At 38.8% G+C, this 19,746-nt stretch overlaps 1 protein-coding gene across 4 annotated transcripts in view; it reads right to left on the bottom strand.

Moving 5' to 3' along the window:
• ZNF595 (zinc finger protein 595) overlaps positions 1 to 19,746 on the bottom strand; it is a 48,004-nt gene continuing 28,258 nt past the window's right edge. For 2 of the 4 annotated variants that reach the window (XM_033213350.1, XM_033213352.1), the window contains 3 exons: positions 12,547 to 14,405; positions 501 to 548; positions 2 to 360 (listed from right to left, as the gene is read on the bottom strand). In XM_033213350.1, coding sequence (XP_033069241.1) covers positions 163 to 360; positions 501 to 548; positions 12,547 to 14,405 — 2,105 coding nt within the window. In that variant the 3' untranslated portion in view covers positions 2 to 162. Of the gene's footprint in view, positions 361 to 500; positions 549 to 9,578; positions 10,285 to 12,546; positions 14,406 to 19,746 lie in introns of those variants that run through there. The other 2 variants (XM_033213353.1, XM_033213351.1) reach the window with 2 other exon arrangements.

The following is a 19,746-nucleotide window of genomic DNA, read 5'->3' as shown; positions in this document are numbered from 1 at the left end:
ACTTGAACCTGGCAGGTGGAGGTTGTAGTGAGCCGAGATCGTGCCACTGCCATCCAGCCTGGGTGACAGAATGAGACTCCATCTAAAACAAAAAGCAAACAAAAAAACCATGATAGGACAGTGTTGTTTGCAAAATAGTCTTCAGTCACATACTTGGCCTGATTATTTGCATAAAGTACAGCAAGAATAATTATTTCTATACAGGCCTTTTAGATTGGCTTTGATGGAACTCTGTACCACAAAGAATCTCAGATAGGACTTTCCAAAGCTAAGTCCAACCATGGGTTTATATTTGCAAATACCTGTGAGTTGGGTAAACTCCTCTCTTCTTGAGGTCCCAAGAGCATGTGGTTCCTGGGCCTGTTGGAAAGTGACATTCTTTACTCACTGCAGGTTAGGAACCTTGTATGGGGACTGTGTAACAAAGTATAAGGCCCGTTTTTCCAAGAGGCTTTTATCAGCTCTACAAGTCAAGCTTAACTCCTTAAAGGGAAATGTACCCTTCCAGTTAAAGCCTTGGTGAAACAAGCAGTTTCTCCAGTTGCATCCTGTTGAAAAAGAAAAATGAATTCTTATTGCACTGATGCAAACAACTATATTGTCATAAGTTAAGAATACTCACAACTAGTTTTGAAGTTCTAGAGAAGCCAGGCGGAGAGAAAAAGATAAATGTGCTCCAAATTTTGTTCATAGGAGTATACCTTACTCAATTATTAAAGGTTATAAATAGCTCAAAATAAGTTTCCTTGACTCCAAAAAACAAAATAAGAATTAGCAATGGTCCAAGCATAAGTAAAAATAGTAATAATAATTTCAGTTTTCTATTAGTTCAGTCCATTTAGCTAACTCTTGTTCTGCTTGATATTTGTGAACTTTATTTCATTGTCATGATCTCCAAAGTTATTTGGAAACCTGCATTTGAGAGCACCTGTAACAGTTCTGTAGCTTCTTATAAACCATCTCTTGAAAAGGATCTAAACAAGACAACAATTATCTTTGAATAACAAAATGTCCAGGGTAGTTATAGTCAGAAACACAATTGACAAAGAGGTTTGATAATCTCTCTGGTTTACAATAACTTAACATAAAAACCTTATTTTTGACAGCATATACTCAAGATATTAGAATATTAGAAATCCCATACAATTTTGGAACACATATTAGATTAGTATCATTTATCAAAATATAACCTAAAGAAAACTGAACACCATTTTGGCAATCCCATGTAACTAAATATGTCAAATAATCCGGTTTATCTCTTTTGGATACCTCAGGGGCCCTCTGTAGCATTCAAAAGTCAGGCACGAGAAAAGACAATTTTGAAACTGAAGCTTGATTTTGGGAAGAAATGTTAGAGGTTTAAAACACCTGATGTTATGAAATAATTCCAGATTACCATGTTTATTTTGTCACAATTATTTAAAAAAATTTACAAAAGTAAAGCCCTTTTATAACACTTCACAAATTTTGCTAAAGAGCAGATTAGTGCCTTAAGAGTACCTTGTTGTGCTATTATTTAAATGCTTAATTTAACAAAAAAACATATAATACCCTTTGTAATTTAGTGTTCATAGACAAAATTTCTTTGGCAAGATGAATTTTATAGAAACTTTTTATAACTTGTTTAAACTTTTAGCTTTATCTTATCTAAATCAGAACAATCCTTTAACCCTAAACAAAAATGTGTATTTTGATGACATCTGCTTTTTACCAATAATTGCTAAGTCTGTTTTTATTTCTCAATGATTAAAGTCTTGTGAACTTCAATGTACCACAGCTTTTACCTTCCCTTCAAAAAATATTTGATCCAAGAACTTGTTTTTCTCTAGCTCAATTACAGCTTTGTAAAAATAGACATTACATAGATATAGCACATATGTAACTACACAGATAGGCAAAAAAGAATCCAGTAGCTATAAGATGCTTTGTTTCCCAATCTCCTGATTAGATTATTGGCCTCTCATGCATGTATTAAGAGTGGAAAAACAAAATGGAGAAAATGGAGAAAACTGAGAACTCTCAGTCAACTGAGAAGAATTCTTTTATTCAGCAAAACAAGGTCCAATAAAAAAAAAAAAAGCCTTTAAATATACCTATAACTTGGGCCAGGCACAGTGGCTCATGCCTGTCATCCCAGCACTTTGGGAGGCTGAGGCAGGTGGAACACAAGGTCAAGAGATTGAGATCATCCTGGCCAACATGGTGAAACCCTGTCTCTACTAAAAATACAAAAATTAGCTGGGTGTGGTGGTGTGCATCTGTAGTACCAGCTACTCGCGAGGCTGAGGCAGGAGAATCACTTGGACCCAGGAAGCGGAGGTTGCAGTGAGCCGAGATCACACCCCTGCACTCCAGCTTGGCTACAGAGTGAGATCAGTCTCAAAAAAAATAAACAAACAAACAAAATATATATGTGTGTGTGTGTATATATATATATGTGTGTGTATATATATATATATATATGAAATTTGGATATGTACTTTTAATTAAGCTGAATATACTTTAAGAAAATTCTTTTAAATTCCCCATTACCTGCTTTAGCTGTGCCAGGCAGCCAATATTTCTGGCTTTCAGACTTTCCTAAAAGTAACTGTACAGGTGAAACCAACAAGCACCAATTAAGGTTATGATTTAACTGTGAGTTTCAAAGGGGTTAGCAGTTCTTACAAAATCTATTTTTTTTTTTTTGAGATGGAGTCTTGCTCTGTCGCCCGGGCTGGAGTGCAGTGGCCGGATCTCAGCTCACTGCAAGCTCCGCCTCCCGGGTTCACGCCATTCTCCTGCCTCAGCCTCCCGAGTACCTGGGACTACAGGCGCCCGCCACCTCGCCTGGCTAGTTTTTTGTATTTTTTAGTAGAGACGGGGTTTCACAGTGTTAGCCAGGATGGTCTCGATCTCCTGACCTCGTGGTCCGCCCGTCTCGGCCTCCCAAAGTGCTGGGATTACAGGCGTGAGCCACCGCGCCCGGCCACAAAATCTATTTTATTATTTTTTTTTTTGAGATGGAGTCTTGCTCTGTTGCCCAGGTTAGAGTGCAGCAATCTTGGCTCACTGTAACCTCTGCCTCCTGAGTTCAAGCAATTCTCCTGTCTCAGCCTCTGAGTAACTGGGATTACAGGTGCCCACCACCACACCCAGCTAATTTTTGTATTTTTAGTAGAGATGGGGTTTCACCATCTTGGCCAGGCTGGTCTCGAACTCCTGACCTCGTGATCCAGCTGCCTCTGCCTCCCAAAGTGCTAGAATTACAGACGTGAACCATTGCGCCTGGCCACAAAATCTAAAACCTTTAACAGCAACCCAGAAAAAGGAAGGTTTAAGATAAAACTCAAGAGTTGTTCATGAAGAGAAGATAATCACCAAATGGCAAAAGTCACACAGATACCAACTCAAAAGTGCTCATTCCTTTACCCAGGACTGAACCCAGACTGCAGAGGCTAAAGCAAAATATTGCCATGTGGTTACAGATCATGCTCCCAAGGACATAAAACAAAATGGAGGCCTGCAGCAAAGATCCCTACTGACCAAACAGGAAGACATGCAAAGGGCACCAGATTGTATACAGCTTAAGACCAACTTCACCATTTTTTAAAAATAATTAAAACTTTACAGAGAATATACACAGTGATACTTGGTGTACTGGCCTAGTAAAATGTTCTCTAAAATGGGGGGAAAACCCTCTCACTTAAAAGTTAACTGCTGATGGGGTGGAGAAAATGAATAAAAAAGGTTTAAGGGTAGGACAGGGAAGAAGCTTCTCATGCAAATGGATTATTTTCTCCAGGGCTCGAACAGAGCTGGAGTCCTTGGTCAGAGGACGGGGAGAAACAGCGGATAAGTGGCAGAGAACTCACTGCCCAAGCCATGCACTCTGGCCCCAACCTAGAGGGTGCAGGGGAGTAACCATTCACTGGTCCATCTCATGTGCACCTGCGACTGTTGGGGTGGGTTGGTGTGCTGTTTCCTCTATTCTCAGAAGTACAAGGATGAAAAGGCTTAGAAGCAAAAGGGAAAAAGATTCTGGGTTTGCATCTTGCCCTTCCTCAAGGCCCATGTCTGGGCACCAAAATTTTTTAGAATTTTCTCCTTAGCTCAGCTAAAACTGAGTTCTTATCATACTAAGGAAAGATTAAGCTCCCAGTCACCCTAAAGGATGAGAAGCAGAATTTATTGGGTAAAAAGGAAAAGAAAACAATCAATCGATCAAACAAACAAAAAATCCCAACCTCTCAGCAAAGAGCAAAGTGAGAGGGAATCTTGAACACCAGGCCATCACATAGGAACTAAAGAGGCCAGGTTCCTCTCCCTCTGCACAAAGCGTGAACTTTCCATTGGCTCCATCCCATTCTCTCAGTGCACTGGTGGGTCTCCAGTTTATTGTGGGCTTGTGCAGACAAGACCTGGGCAGGTTCCCTTATCTGCCTCCTGCATCTATCAACAGCACAGATGCTCTACCAAAACACAGCCACTTTTTCTTCCAAACCATGGCCTCCAGCCACCTCCTACAGATGCATTCAGGCAGGGAACAGGTCAGTATCCCCCTAGGATGGAGATCCCAGAGGAAGGGGCAGGCTGCTATCTTTGCTGGTTTTCAGCCTTTCCTGATGATACTTCCAGGTACTGGAAAATCCAAGGTGACTAGGGTCTGGAGTGGAGCCCCGGCAAACCAGAGTCACCCTACAAAATAGTGGCCACATTGTAAAAACAAAAACAAAACAAAACAAAAAACCCACAACCCCATCCAAAGGTCAGCAAAAGATTGAAGGTAGATAGGTCCTGGATTGAATTCCCCCAAGTTGGGCTTTTTGTCCACACAGCCAGCCAGAATTCTGTCTGACGAGAGTAAAATTGCTTGTGATTTTCACTGAACCTGGCCAAGAGTTTTTCTTATATATGTACCCCCGGCTCCTTTCTAGAGAATTTCTCTTCTTGGCCAGGATCCCAGTTCAGAATGCTAATAAATGATTTCTGTCCCAACTTCATATAACAATTGATCAATCTGCCCAGGCTACTTTAAACAAAGCAACCATGACTAGAAAACATTTTTATTTTTATTATTTGGACCTGGATTATAGTAACAAAGTAAAATATTGTTAGAGATCTGATGATATGGTCTGGCTTTGTGTCCCCAGCCAAACCTCATTTTCAATTTTAATTCAAATTGTAATCCCCACATTTTCAGGGAGAGCTATCATAAGTGATTAGATCAGGTGGGTAATTCCCTTATGCTGTTCTCATGATAGTGAGTTCCCACGAGATCTGATGGTTTTGTAAGCTTTTCTTCCCTTTACACAACACTTCTCTCTCCTGCCACCATGTAAAGTAGGATGTGTGGTTCCCCTTCCACCATGACTGTAAGATTCCTGAGGTCTTAGCAGTTATGCAAAACGCTAAGTCAATGCAACCTCTTTTCTTCCAAATTAGTCTCAAGTATTTCTTCACAGCAGCATGAAAATAAACTGATCAGTAAATTGGTATTGAAGCAGTGGGGAACTGCTATAAGGATACCCAACAATGTGGAAGTGACTTTGGAACTGAGTAACAGGCAGAGGCTGGAATTTTGGAGGACTCATAAGAAGGAAAGATGTGGCAAAGTTTGGACTTCCTAGAGACTTGTTGAATCGCTTTGACCAAAAAGCCGGTAGTGATGGACAATGAAGTCCAGGCTGAGATGGTCTCAGGTGGAGGTGAGGAACTTGTTGGGAACTGGAATAAAGGTGACCCTTGCTATGCTTTAGCAAAGAGACTGGTGGCATTTTGCTCCTGTCCTAGAGATCTGTGGAAGGTTGAACTTGAGAGATAATTTATGGTATATGGCAAAAGAAATTAAACAGCAAAACATCCAAAAGTTGACAGAGCATTAAAGTTTAGACAATTCACAGCTTAATGATGTGGTAGAAAAGAAAGACCCATTTTCTCAGAAGAAAGTGAAGCTGGCTGCAGAAGTGAGGAGAAAATGTTCATCACCAAGACAATAGGGAAAATGCCTTCAGGGCATGTTTGAGACCTTTGTGGCATCCCCTCCTATCACAGGCCCGGAGGCCTAGGAGACAAAAAAAATTTCATTGGCTGGGCCCAGGAAACCCTGCTATGTGGTCTCAAGACTTAGTTCCCTGGATTCCAGTCACTGCAGCCAAGGCTAAAAGGAGCCAAGGTACAGCTTGAGCCATTGCTTCAAAGATGTAAGCTCCAAGCCTTGGCATCTTCCTCATGTGTTGGTCCTGTAGGCACACAGAAGAACTGAAGTTTAGAAGCCTCAGTTTAGATTTCAGACAATGTGTGGAAATGCCTGGATGTCCAGGCAGAAGTTTGCTGCAGGGGCTGAGCCCTCATGGAGAATCTCTGCTAGGGCAGTGCAGAAAAAAATGTCAAGTTGAGGCCTACACAGAGTCCCCACTGGGGCACTGCCTACTGAAGCTGTGAGAAGAGGGCAAAGTCCTCCAGACCCAAGAATGGCAGACCCATCCTCAGCTTGCATTGTGTGCCAGAAAAGTCACAGACACTCAACACCAGACTGTGAAGCAGCAGGGAGACTACCCTGCAAAGCCACAGAGGTGAAGCTGCCCAAGGCTGTGAAAGCTCACCTCTTGCATCAGTGTGAATTAAATGTGAGACATGGAGTCAAACAAGATCACTTTAAGGTTTAATGACTGCCCTACAGAATTTTGGACTTGGGTGGGGCCTGCAGCCCCTTTATTTTGGCCAATTTCTCCATTTGAAATGGGTATATTTACCCAATGCCTGTACCCTCATTATATCTTGGAAGTAGCTAACTTGCTTTTGATTTCACAGGCTCATAGGAAGGGACTTGCCTTGTCTCAGATGAGACTATGGACTTAGACTTTTTGGGTTAATGCTGAAATGAGTTAAGACTTTGGGGATCTGTTAGGAAGGCATAATTGGGTTTTAGAATGTGAGAAACATGTGATTTGGGAGTGACCAAAGGTGGAATAATAGGGTCTGGCTTTGTGTATCCACCCAAATTTGATCTTGAATTGTAATCTGAACTGTAATCCCCACATTTGGGGAGGGAACTCATGGGTGCTTATTAGATTGTGGGGCGGTTCCCCTATGCTGTTCTGGCATGATCTTAGCTCACTCAACCTCCGCCTCCCGGATCCAAGTGATTTTCCTGCCTCAGCCTCCTGACTAGCTGGGATTACAGCGCCAGCCACCATACCTGGCTAATTTCTGTATTTTTAGTAGAAATGGGGTTTCACCACGTTGGCCAAGCTGGTCTCAAACTCCTGACCTTGTGACCTGCCCAACTCGGCCTCTGAAAATGTTGGGATTACAGGCGTGAAATACCACGCCCAGCCATCTCTTTCCTTTATAAATTACCCATTCTCAGGTATTTCTTCATAGCAGTGTAAATACAAATGAATATATCTGGGTTTAGTTTCAGCTGACAAAACAAAGTGAGGTAACTTAAGGAAAGAATAAAATACATAAAAATAGAAAATGTTCAGGAGTTATTTGCAGTCTGATATCTCTGTTTCAGGAGGACTTGTTGGTTTGGCCCTTGTACAACAAAATGGTGATTACACAGCCCAGATGCTTTCTTAGCACTTTTAAAATTGCATTTTTCTCTTTTTTGCTTCCTTTATCCTCTCTTCTTATTTTACATTATTTCCTTTGTTCTTTATGTCTCTTTCTTTTGTTCTCTTTCCATTTTATATGGACATGAAAATACAGGCAAGGATAAAACATACATGGTGTCTTGTTCTGATTAAATGACACAATGCCAAAAAATTAGAAAATAAAAACACAATTCAATAAAACAAATTAACCTACAAATCTACCACGGAGAATTTATCTTCCTTAACTTCCAACTTCCTGGGTCTTTGGGTGTGAGATTGGGCCAAAAGTGGACAAATGTCTTCAACTTGTGAAAGGAATTTTTATTGTCCTACCAACTTGACAATGATACACCTAATAAGACAAACTAGTTGAAGGTAGGCTAACCAGTGGATACGAGTTGTGCAGACCAGAGAAAGGCCAAGGAAACACTTTGAACTCTTTCTCTTGCATCTCAGCACTATCTCTGATGCCAATCCCCACACTCACAAACACACCACAAACAGACACAAATGCATGTTTCTCAGTCAGGAGATGTAATATTGTTAAGCTGTCAATACTTCTGAGTATTGCACAAACTCAGTATCATCCTTATTAAAATTCCAATGTTACTTATTTGGCAGAGATATTTTATATAATTCTAAAATTCATGTGTAATCTCAAGGGAACATGAATAGCCAACAGCTTTGGAAAAGAACAAAGAAGTACGAGGTCAGGAGATCGAGACCATACTGGCTAACCCGGTGAAACCCTGTCTCTACTAAAAAAAAAAAAATAAAAAACTAGCTGGGCGAGGTGGCAGGCGCCTGTAGTCCCAGCTACTCGGGAGGCTGAGGCAGAAGAATGGCATAAACCCGGGAGGCGGAGCTTGCAGTGAGCTGAGATCCGGCCACTGCACTCCAGTCTGGGTGACAGAGCAAGACTCCATCTCAAAAAAAAAAAAAAAAAAAGTACCACATCTCATGATGTCAAAACAGAGCTACAAAAATAAAACCAATGTGGTAATGGCATAAAGAAAAAAACAAACACATGAAAGAACAAAGAACCCAGAAATAAGCCTGTGCAAATATTATCAAATAATCTTTTACTAGGTTACTATGACCAAACAATGAAGAAAAGGTCAGACTCGCCAACCAATGGTGTGAGAAAACTCAACGACTAAATGAATGAAAAAAAAAAAAGAAAGATAATGAACTTGGACCTTTCTCTTCAATGCAAACAAAACATTTTACATACACTAAACATAAAACTTAAAAGACATATAACTCTTGAACAATTAGAAGAAAATATAGGGAGAAGTTTAGTAACATTGGTTTTCGACGGCTTTTGGAGTATCACATTAAAAGTAGAAGCAATAAGAGAATTAGAAAAGGTACTATATCAAACTTTCAAAACCTTCTGCACATCCACACATCAAGGGAAACACTAAGTGGAGTACAAATGCCATTCACCATTTGACTTCTGAAACATAACCACTACCAAGGGTGAATAACTTTTTTTTAAGGGACCAGTGTCTTCAAAGACATTTCCTGTAAGAAGTTATGCAAATGACCAAGAGGAATTTGAAAAGACAATCAAAATCACTTATGAGAAGAATGCAAAGTAAAATCTTGAAGTCTCACCCATTAGCATGGCCACTATTCAACAAATAAAAAGTAATCAGTGTTGTCAACTATGTAGGATTTGGAACCTCTATGCGCTGCTTGTGGAAAAGAATAATGCAGCCCTCAATAAAAGTAGGATGCAGGTTTTCCAAAATATTAAAAATGAACTGTGGCTCATGCTTGTAATTTCAACACTTTAGGAGGCTAAAGTGGGAGAATTACTTAGGCTCAGAATTTTGAGTTCGGCCTGGGCAACACAGTGAGACCCTATCTCTCGAAAAAATACAAAAATTAACCAGGTATGCTGGCATGTGCCTGTAGTTCCAGCTACTTGGGTGACTGAGGTGGAAGGATCATTTGAGCCTGGGATGTCAAGGCTGCAGTGAGCCATTATTGCACCACTGCACTCTAGCCTGGGTGACAAAGTGAAACCCAATCTCAACAAAAAAAAAAAAAAAAAAAAAAAAAAGAAAAAGAAAAAGAAGAGAAATTATACCATCCAGGTATACTTCTGGGAATCTATGTATGCAAAGCAGGACCTGGAATAGGCATTTGCACACGTTTTTAAGAGCATTTTCCAACCCTCGCCCCACAAGAAGGTGATAGCTACTTAAGTTTCTCGATAAATGGATAACATATGGCATAAGTAGGCAATGGAATATGGCTGTACCTTCAAATAGCAAATTACGCATATGCTACAATAAGCATAAAACTTTAAGACATCACATTCAGTGAAATATACCAGAAACATAGTGACAAAGAGTATACAATCCCATTTATATGAGCTATCTTAAGTAAAATGATTTTTAGAAGACATTCAGCATTATGAAGTACTCCTGCACAGATGGAATAAAAAGATGTGAATGCTTGGAGCAAAGTCATCTGCTACCTGGAGAACAGAACTTCCAGGTACCAGAGGACTGCAAGCACAGATAACAACAGTGACAGCAGCAAGGGCCCTGATCAGAGTAGTGGTGGTCTGAGGAGTACATTTGGCATGCACCAGTGTGCCAGAGGCTGGGGCCCACACTGGGGACTGGAGTTGCCCTCCATAATTCCAGAACCAGGTCCTGGTGTTTCACTTCATGTTCCACCAATGCCCCTGCGGACAGCAAAGGACTTATCTCAATGAAGTGACCTAAACATTGCATTGATAAGCTATAAGTAACCTCAAACACTCCAGTTAAAAACAATTTACCACATTAAAAAATTTCAAACTTCTAATCAGAACGTAGAAAGTCTATGAAATTACATAGCAAAAAGAGAACAGTGAGAAGACTGTAGCCATAACACAAAGAAGGGCTGTGAGGCATACAACAGCTGGGAATAAACACATAAAGGTATCCCAAAACTGAAGATAATTAGAAAATAAAATCAGAGATACTCTTTAAATTCAGAATGAGTCAGTTTTGCAGCCTGGGAACAGATGTTCTCTCCAAATGCAGACTGCCATTTCTTCACCGTATACATTTTCTTTCTCTTACTTGGAGCTACAAACTCACTTCAGAAAGATTATTATTTATGGCTAATTATGGAGCATTTATTACATACCTAGTACTTTCTTATGTTTACTATATTTATCAAAACATCCCATGAATTATAAAGTTTTCCCAGTACTTACCTGAACAAATTGGCACAATAAACTCATTTATGTCAATTATAAATAGTGAAAGGAATAATTAAACAGCTCATATAGGGTTATCCAATTAAAGCAATAAAATGAAATGTTCTAACTAAAATATAACTTAATACATAAATTGTGAACTTGCATCTAAAAATTTTGTGTGCACTACTAAATTTTATAAAACTGTAATTTCTGACCAGCTCACATAATAAATACTTCACAAAAATAAAAAAATATATAAGAAACAAGTCAATTATAGCTCTAGCACGAGTAACAGACAAATAACAGAATTTTCATGGGGACAGTCTCAACAATGGTCCATTAAATTTTACAGTAATACAATATAGATCTGATTTCAGAAAGTTTTAGGTTTCTAGATTCCTAGTAAATTATCCACCTTATTAAAATAACCTTTGTTCCAATATTGCAATTTTCTTTGGAAAATAGATACAAACTCTCACACAAACACAACTGCTTGTCCTATAATTTTCTTACACCTAAATTTTATCTTTAGAGCAGTACATTTACATATTTAACTACATGTCAATCAAAACCAAAGTCTATATTTATTTGCAGAAAGAGATGCTGCATGTTCAAAGATAAATATGGAACTTTTTAAAAAGCATTAATGACTTATAAATGTGTGAATTATAATTATACTTATATACTTATTACAATCATAAAACGACCTGTAGTTAAAAAAAAAAATTGTACATTTAAAAATAATTAAAGTGGCTGGGTACGATGGCTCACGCCTGTAATCCCAGCACTTTGGGAGGCCAAGGTGGGCAGATCATGAGGTCAGGAGTTTGAGAACATCTTGGCCAGCATTATGAAACCTCATCTCTACTAAAAATACAAAAATTAGCTAGGCATGGTGGCACGTGCCTGTAGTCACAGCTACTCATGAGGCTGAGGCAGGAGAATTCCTTGAACCTGGCAGATGGAGGTTGCAGTGAGCCAAGATTGCACCATTGCACTCCAGCCTGCGTGACAGAGCAAGACTCTGTCTCATAAAATAAAATAAAATTAAAAAAATATATATATAAAATAAAATTAAATTAAATTAAAAAGTGTATAACTGGACTGTAATACAAAGAATAAATGCTTGTGATGAACAACTCATTTACTCTGATATAATTACATGTCATATGCCTGTATCAAAATAACCCAAATAAGCCATAAATATATACACACACTATGTATCTACAGAAATTTTTTTTTTTTTTTGAGATGGAGTCTCGCTCTGTTGCCCAGGCTGGAGTGCTGTGGCCTGATCTCAGCTCACTGCAAGCTCTGCCTCCTGGGTTTACGCCATTCTCCTGCCTCAGCCTCCCGAGTAGCTGGGACTACAGGCGCCCGCCACCTCACCCGGCTAGTTTTTTGTATTTTTTTAGTAGAGACGGGGTTTCACAGTGTTAGCCAGGATGGTCTCGATCTCCTGACCTCATGATCCGCCCGCCTCAGCCTCCCAAAGTGCTGGGATTACAGGCTTGAGCCACCGCGCCCGGCCCAGAAATTTTTAAAAATTTAAAATAAGACAAATAATAAAAGTGTATATGGGAACAATATTCTTCAATTTATTTGCTGTTTAAAGACACTAGAAGAGAGTACTAGAAATGTCATTCAACTATGTTCCTCGCCAGTATGAATTCGCTTGTGTACAGTAAGGGTTGAGGGCCGATGAAAAGCTTTGCCACGTTGTTCACATTTGTAGAATTTCTCTCCAGTATGAATTACCTTATGTTTAGTAAGGGATGAGGACCAATTGAAGGCTTTGCCACATTCTTCACATGTGAAGGGTTTCTCTCCGGTATGAATTCTCCTATGTTTAGTAAGGGTTGAGGATAAGTTATAGGCTTTGCCACATTCTTTACATTTGTAGGGTTTCTCTCCCGAATGAATTTTCTTGTGTTCATTCAGGGCTGTGGACCGAGTAAAGGCTTTGCCGCATTCTTCACATTTGTAAAGCTTTTGTTCAGAATGAATGCTCCTGTGTATAATAAGGCCTGAGGACTGGTTAAAAGCTTTGCCACATTCTTTACATTTGTAGGGTTTCTCTCCAGTATGAATATTCTTATGTTCATTCAGGCTTGCGGACCATATGAAAGCTTTGCCACATTCTTCACATTTGTAGGGTTTCTCACCAGTATGAATTTTCTTATGTTCATTCAGTGTTGTGGACCGTGTAAAGGCTTTGCCACATTCTTCACATTTGTAAGGTTTTTGCCCAGAATGAATTCTCTTGTGTAATACAAGGCCTGAGGACTGGTTAAAAGCTTTGCCACATTCTTTACATTTGTAGGGTTTCTCTCCAGTATGAATATTCTTATGTTCATTCAGGCTTGCGGACCATATGAAAGCTTTGCCACATTCTTCACATTTGTAGGGTTTCTCACCAGTATGAATTTTCTTATGTTCATTCAGTGTTGTGGACCGTGTAAAGGCTTTGCCACATTCTTCACATTTGTAAGGTTTTTGCCCAGAATGAATTCTCTTGTGTAATACAAGGGTTGAGGATTGGTTGAAAGCTTTGCCACATTCTTCACATGGGTAGGGTTTCTCTCCAGTATGAATTCTCTTATGTTTAGCAAGGTGTGAGGACCTATAAAAGGCTTTGCCACATTCTTCACATGTGTAGGGTTTCTCTCCAGTATGAATTCTCTTATGTTTATTAAGGGATGAGGACCAAGTAAAGGCTTTGCCACATTCTTCGCATTTGTAAAGTTTTTGTTCAGAATGAATGCTCCTGTGTATGATAAGACTTGAGGACTGGTTAAACGCTTTGCCACATTTTTCACATGTGTAGGGTTTTTCTCCGGTATGAATATTTTTATGTTCATTCAGACTCCTGGACTGTCTAAAGGCTTTGCCACATTCTTCACATTTATAGGGTTTCTCTCCAGTATGGATATTCTTATGTTCGTTCAGGCTTGTGGACCATCTAAAGGTTTTGCCACATTCTTTGCATTTGTAGGGTTTCTCTCCAGTATGAATTTTCTTGTGTTCATTCAGCGTTGTGGACCTTGTAAAGGCTTTGCCACATTCTTCACATTTGTAGGGTTTTTCTCCAGTATGAATTTTCTTATGTTCATTCAGAACTGTGGACCGTCTAAAGGCTTTCCCACATTCTTCACATGTGTAGGGTTTCTCTCCAGTATGAATTCTCTTATGTTTAGTAAGTGATGTCGACCTATTAAAGGCTTTGCTGCATTTTTCACATTTGTAGGGTTTATCTCCAGCATGAATTCCTGTATGTTGAATTAGGTGTGACATGTAAAATGATCTGCCACAATCTGTACATTTAAAGGGTTTCTCTCCAGTATGTCTTGTCTTATGTTTGTTTGAATTTGAAAGTTTACTAAACACTTTAACACATGTATTACATTGAAATATTTTGCTCTGGGTAGTTGACAAGCATTGGTAAACTCCACTATTAACTCCTTTCTGCACCTTACACTCATTCACATGTTTACAGCCCTTTCTTAATTGTAAATTCTTATATCCACACTTCTCGTATCTTCTCAGTACAAGTTTTTGGAATGAATCTTCTATCCCCTGCACTGGTGAAAGGTCTTGGATGAAAGGAGAACACATAGCTGAAAGAAATAAAAATAACAAATTATCCTACTAGATTCATATGAATATACTTTACAATATAGAAAATGTATACAAACTACATTAGTAAGATAGCATAACAAAATATCACAGGCCATAATTTCTTCACAGACATGTAACAAAAATATACTGACCAAAATGCCTTTGTGCAAAATCTGTAAATGAGTTAATTGTATGCAATGCCACAAGTAAGCACAATACTAAGAACCACATGGAACAGGAAGGGAAGTTTGTTACTTTTACTCACCACAGCTTTCCTACTCCCCAATATAGCATTGTGCCTATAGGAGTAAACTGTCAACTCCTGGCTTCTTACTTAGAAGAAAAATACTGATACACATATCCTTGCTTCTGGATTTTTGGGGTCTTTACAAAATCTGGTTTCTGTCTCCAACAACACAGAGAGCTGAGAGAAATGGTGCTATGGGTCAGCTAAGACCAAATGCAAATGTTTCAGGAGCAGGCTGTAGTGTTAAATACAGGGAATAGGTAGAAGAGTGATTAGAGACCATAAGAAGAAACATGAACAATCCTTTTTAACTGAACAACAAACACAAAATTCCAGACAAGACACATCCTTAGAACATGTATGAGAGGCTCCCCCATTATCTCTGTCAAAGACAATTGGTTTCAGACTATGTCAGGACAAAGGAACACTGAAATGATTGTGACAAATACATTTTTGTTAATGTTCAAATAACAAACAAACGTTACAATATACACAAAATATCACGGCAACATGCCCCAATTAAAAAATTTAAAACTTTTCACAAAACCACCATAAAAAAACGAAGATGTAGAAATTTAAAAAAATTAACCTGAATAATCCTCAATGAGCTAAAGGGGAACACATACAACTAAAATATAATAAGACAAATGAGAATATTGATGAAAATGTTAAAATATAAAAAAAAATTACGGAGGTGAAAAATACAAAAGTAATGAGAAATTTCCAAAAGTAAAAGAAGGATGTAAAAAATGAAGAAGCTCAATGAACTTCAACTAGGATACATACACAGAGATTTATAAAAAGGCACATATATAAGCAAAGTTTCAGAAGTCAAAGACAGAGAATCTTAGGAGCTGCAAGATAAAAGTGATGTGTCATTTTTAAGTGTGGTCTTTGATAACCAGTGAATCTGTCAACAAAATTTTTTTAGACAAGAGGGAATTGTGATATAGTTAAAATGCTGAAAGAAAGATAGCTTTATAATATAATATAAAATACAAAATATAATATAAAAAAGGAATAATATAAAATACAAAACTGTCCTAAAAATGAAGAAAAAGTAGCGCTCTTTCAAGATAATCAAATGTCAAAAAGTATATTAGCACAACACCTGCCTTACAAAAATGCTGAAGAAAGCATCTTCCACTAAAAATAATATGATGCAAGAAAACAAAACATATGAAAATAAATAACTTTTTGGGAAAGACATGAACATACACAAATGTAAGGTTCTGTACCATTATCATGATAGTGCAGAAAACATTTTAATTATTCTCTAAAATTTTAAAGACCATAAAAATGATCATAAACTTTTCATCATAATCTGTTAATAAATATACAACATAAAAATATAATTAGTGACATTAATAACAAAGTCGAGGGCAGATATAATGAGGAAAAATTTTCAAAAGCAACTGAAATTACCAGTTTAAAATGTATTATTTTAACTTTAAGAAATTTTATGTAATTTCCAAGATACCACAAAGTACCTGTACAGATACATAAAAAAAAAAAGAAGTAAAAATCTAACAATACAAAAGTCAAAAGGATGCAAAGACAGAAAAAGGAAATAAGGGACACAAATACAATAATCAAAACAATAAAATAACATGAATAAGCCTTTCCATTTCAGTAAATTATTTCAATATTTATGAAGTAACCTTTCCATTGGAAATACATGCACCAAATAAATTTATTTAAGAAATCAAAAAACAAGATACAACTTGTCCTTCCTCCCTCCCTCCCTCCCTCTCGCTCTCTCTCTCTCTCTCTTTCTTTCTCTCTCTTTTTTTGTTTTGAGACAGAGTCTCACTCCGTCAACCAGGCTGGAGTGTAGTGGCATGAACTCGGCTCACTGCAAGCTCCCCCTGCCTGGTTTATGCCATTCTCCCGCCTCTGCCTCCCGAGTAGCTGGGACTACAGGCACCTGTCACCACGCCCAGCTAATTTTATTTTTGTATTTTTAGTAGAGACGGAGTTTCACTAGGATGAGCCAGGATGGTCTTGATCTCCTGACCTCGTGATCCGCCTGCCTCGGCCTCCCAATGTGCTGGGATTACAGGTGTGAGCCACCGCGCCTGGCCACAACTTGCTTTTCTACAAGAGTCACTTGAGATCTAATGATTAAAGGAGGCTGAAAAAGGCAAGAGGAAAGAAAAAACTTTATGCAAAGAACCAAATTGAAGAGGTCAAAATTATATTACCCAAAGTACATCTAAAGTAAAAAACTGTCCTATTTCATAAAACTTATTTTAACTAAAAGCTCATAAGAGACAAAGAAGAACATTATATTAGAAATGTTCATTTACTAGGAACCCCTGAAAAATGTGTGTATATACATATATTTGTGTGTATGTGTGTGTGTGTGTCTTACATTAGGGTTCCAAATACATAAAGCAAATACTGACAGAAGTAAAGCAAGACACAGAGAGCAATATAGTTATAGCAGGATATTCCAATACCTCAGCTTCTGTAATGAATAATCAGAAAAGAATACTCATAAGGAAATAGAAGGCTTCAAAGCAGTATAAAACAATTATGTCTAATAGAATTGTAGAGAACACTGTTAAACAAAAGCAGAATACATACCCTTCTGAATAGCTCATAAAATATTCTCCTTGATAGACCACGTTAGGCTACCAAAAAGTCTTAACAAATTTTTTAAAATAGAAACTTTATAGCTTACTTTTAATGATCAAACTGGAATGAGAGTAGAAACTAATTAAAAAAAGAAAACTGGGCCGGGCGCGGTGGCTCAAGCCTGTAATCCCAGCACTTTGGGAGGCCGAGACTGGTGGATCACGAGGTCAGGAGATCGAGACCATCCTGGCTAACACGGTGAAACCCCCGTCTCTACTAAAAAATACAAAAAACTAGCCGGGCGAGGTGGCGGGCGCCTGTAGTCCCAGCTACTTGGGAGGCTGAGGCAGGAGAATGGCGTAAACCCAGGAGGCGGAGCTTGCAGTGAGCCGAGATCCGACCACTGCACTCCAGCCTGGGCGGCAGAGCGAGACTCCCTCTCAAAAAAAAAAAAAAAAAAAGAAAAGAAAACTGGCTGGGTGTGGTGGCTCATGCCTATAATCCAAGCACTTTGGGAGGCCAAGGCAAGTGGACCACTTTAGGTCAGGAGTTTGAGACTAGCCAGACCAACATGGAGAAACCCCGTCTCTACTAAGAATACAAAATTAGCCAGGTGTGGTGGTGCAAGCCTGTAAGCCCAGCTACCTGGGAGGCTGAGGCAGGAGAATTACTTGAACCTGGGAGGCAGAGGTTGCGGTGAGCTGAAGATCACACTGAGATCACACCATTGCACTCCAGCCTGGGCAACAAGAATGAAACTCCATCACACACACATACACATACACAAAAGGACATTTATAGAAATTAAACAACATAAAGTTTAGCATGCTCTTGTTCAAAGTTTCAAATAATATGAGATATCTAGACTGTTTGATGTAATCTACAGATTAAATGCAATCTGTCAAATTTTTAATTAAATTTTTGCAGAAACAGAAATAGCAACCCCCAAATTATAGGGAATTTCAAGGGACAATGAAGCACCCCACAATCTTCAAAAAGAGAAACAAATGCACCACAGTTCATGATATCAAAACATATACAAAGTTAAAGAACTAAAAAAATCTGGTATGGGTATACAGGTGAACAGCTAGATCAATAAAATAAAAAATCCAGCAAAAATACACACTCACACACATATGGTCATATGAAGAGTAATTTCTACCCTCATAATTATTGTAACATTGTTACCGAAAGCAAATAAATGAAAGCAATGTAAATTTATCTCACCAAATAAATAAAAAATATTAAAATATTACTTCAGCTTGTAAAAAGCAAAAAGTATCATAATGAGGAAAGAGAGAGACCCTCTTATATTGTTTTATACTCAGTATATGTTTTAAGAAAAAACAAGGAAGTAAAACCAAAGACAGACAGCCTGGTGCCAGATCCAAAATCAGGCCTGGGCCTGCCTGGCCTAAACCCAGTAGTTAAAAATCAACTCATAACTTAGAAACCGATGTTCTTCATAGATTTCAGACATTGTATAGAAGAATATTGTGAAATACCTTGCCCTGCTGTTTCTCTCTGACCACTGGTGCATGCAGCCCCTGTCACATATCCCCTGCTTACTCAAATCAATCACGACCCTAAAATCTTTAGTGTTGTGAGCCCTTAAAAGGGACAGAAATTGTGCACTCGGGGAGCTCGGATTTTAAGGCAGTAGCTTGCCGATGCTTCCAGCTGAATAAAGCCCTTCCTTCTACAACTCTATATCTGAGAGGTTTTGTCTGTGGCTGGTCCTGCTACAACAACAAGTATAATAAAGGTAAATCTTGATGACATTGTGCAACATGAAGTCAACCATGAAGAGAAATTGTATGAATCAGCTCACATGAGATATCTAAAGCAATCTGACTCTAAAACAGAAAACAGAATTTGTTTGGATGAGGGAGAAGGGACAAGTCAGAGGAAGGTAAACAAGAAGGCACCGCCCCTGTAGCTTCCGGGTTCTTCCTCACCAACTTTCCCCCACGCAGGAAAATGCAGCCCGCGCCTGGGAAGATGCAGATCAACAGAGCATGCGCCAGGTGACGTCAATCCAAAGAGATCGAAACTTACCCGGCCACGCCTATGGAGACGCCCCTATCATGCCCTTCCCGCCCACTGCCCTCCCACTTCCAGTACCAATGTCTAAAAGTCCGCTGCTGGCAGGAGCCGGTGTGACTTCTTCAGCCGGCATTCGTGGACCGGGGAACCTCACCCCAGAGAGCCGGGGCAACTTCCCTGGACCCCCACACCTGAGGACCAGAGAACCTTGCCCAAGAGTGTGTGCATATTTGCAATAAAGGGCTGCCGCTTTCCTATGTACTTTGGCCTCATGTTTAATTACTTAGCTCTCCTAAATTAAGTTACATTAAATTAAATTAAGACAGAATTATTTTTGTAAAGGGCCAGAAGACAGAAAAGGTAGTTAGTTGTTTAATGAGTACTAAGTGTTAGCTTTGCAAGATAAACATATGCTAAAGATATAGTAACAGTATCAATATAATTAATATGACTAAGCTGAATATTAA

Source organism: Trachypithecus francoisi, unplaced genomic scaffold, assembly GCF_009764315.1.
Source record: "Trachypithecus francoisi isolate TF-2019V2 unplaced genomic scaffold, Tfra_2.0 Lachesis_group1, whole genome shotgun sequence".
In the NCBI taxonomy this organism is placed as follows: domain Eukaryota; kingdom Metazoa; phylum Chordata; class Mammalia; order Primates; family Cercopithecidae; genus Trachypithecus; species Trachypithecus francoisi.
This window is presented reverse-complemented; position numbering and strand designations above follow the sequence as displayed.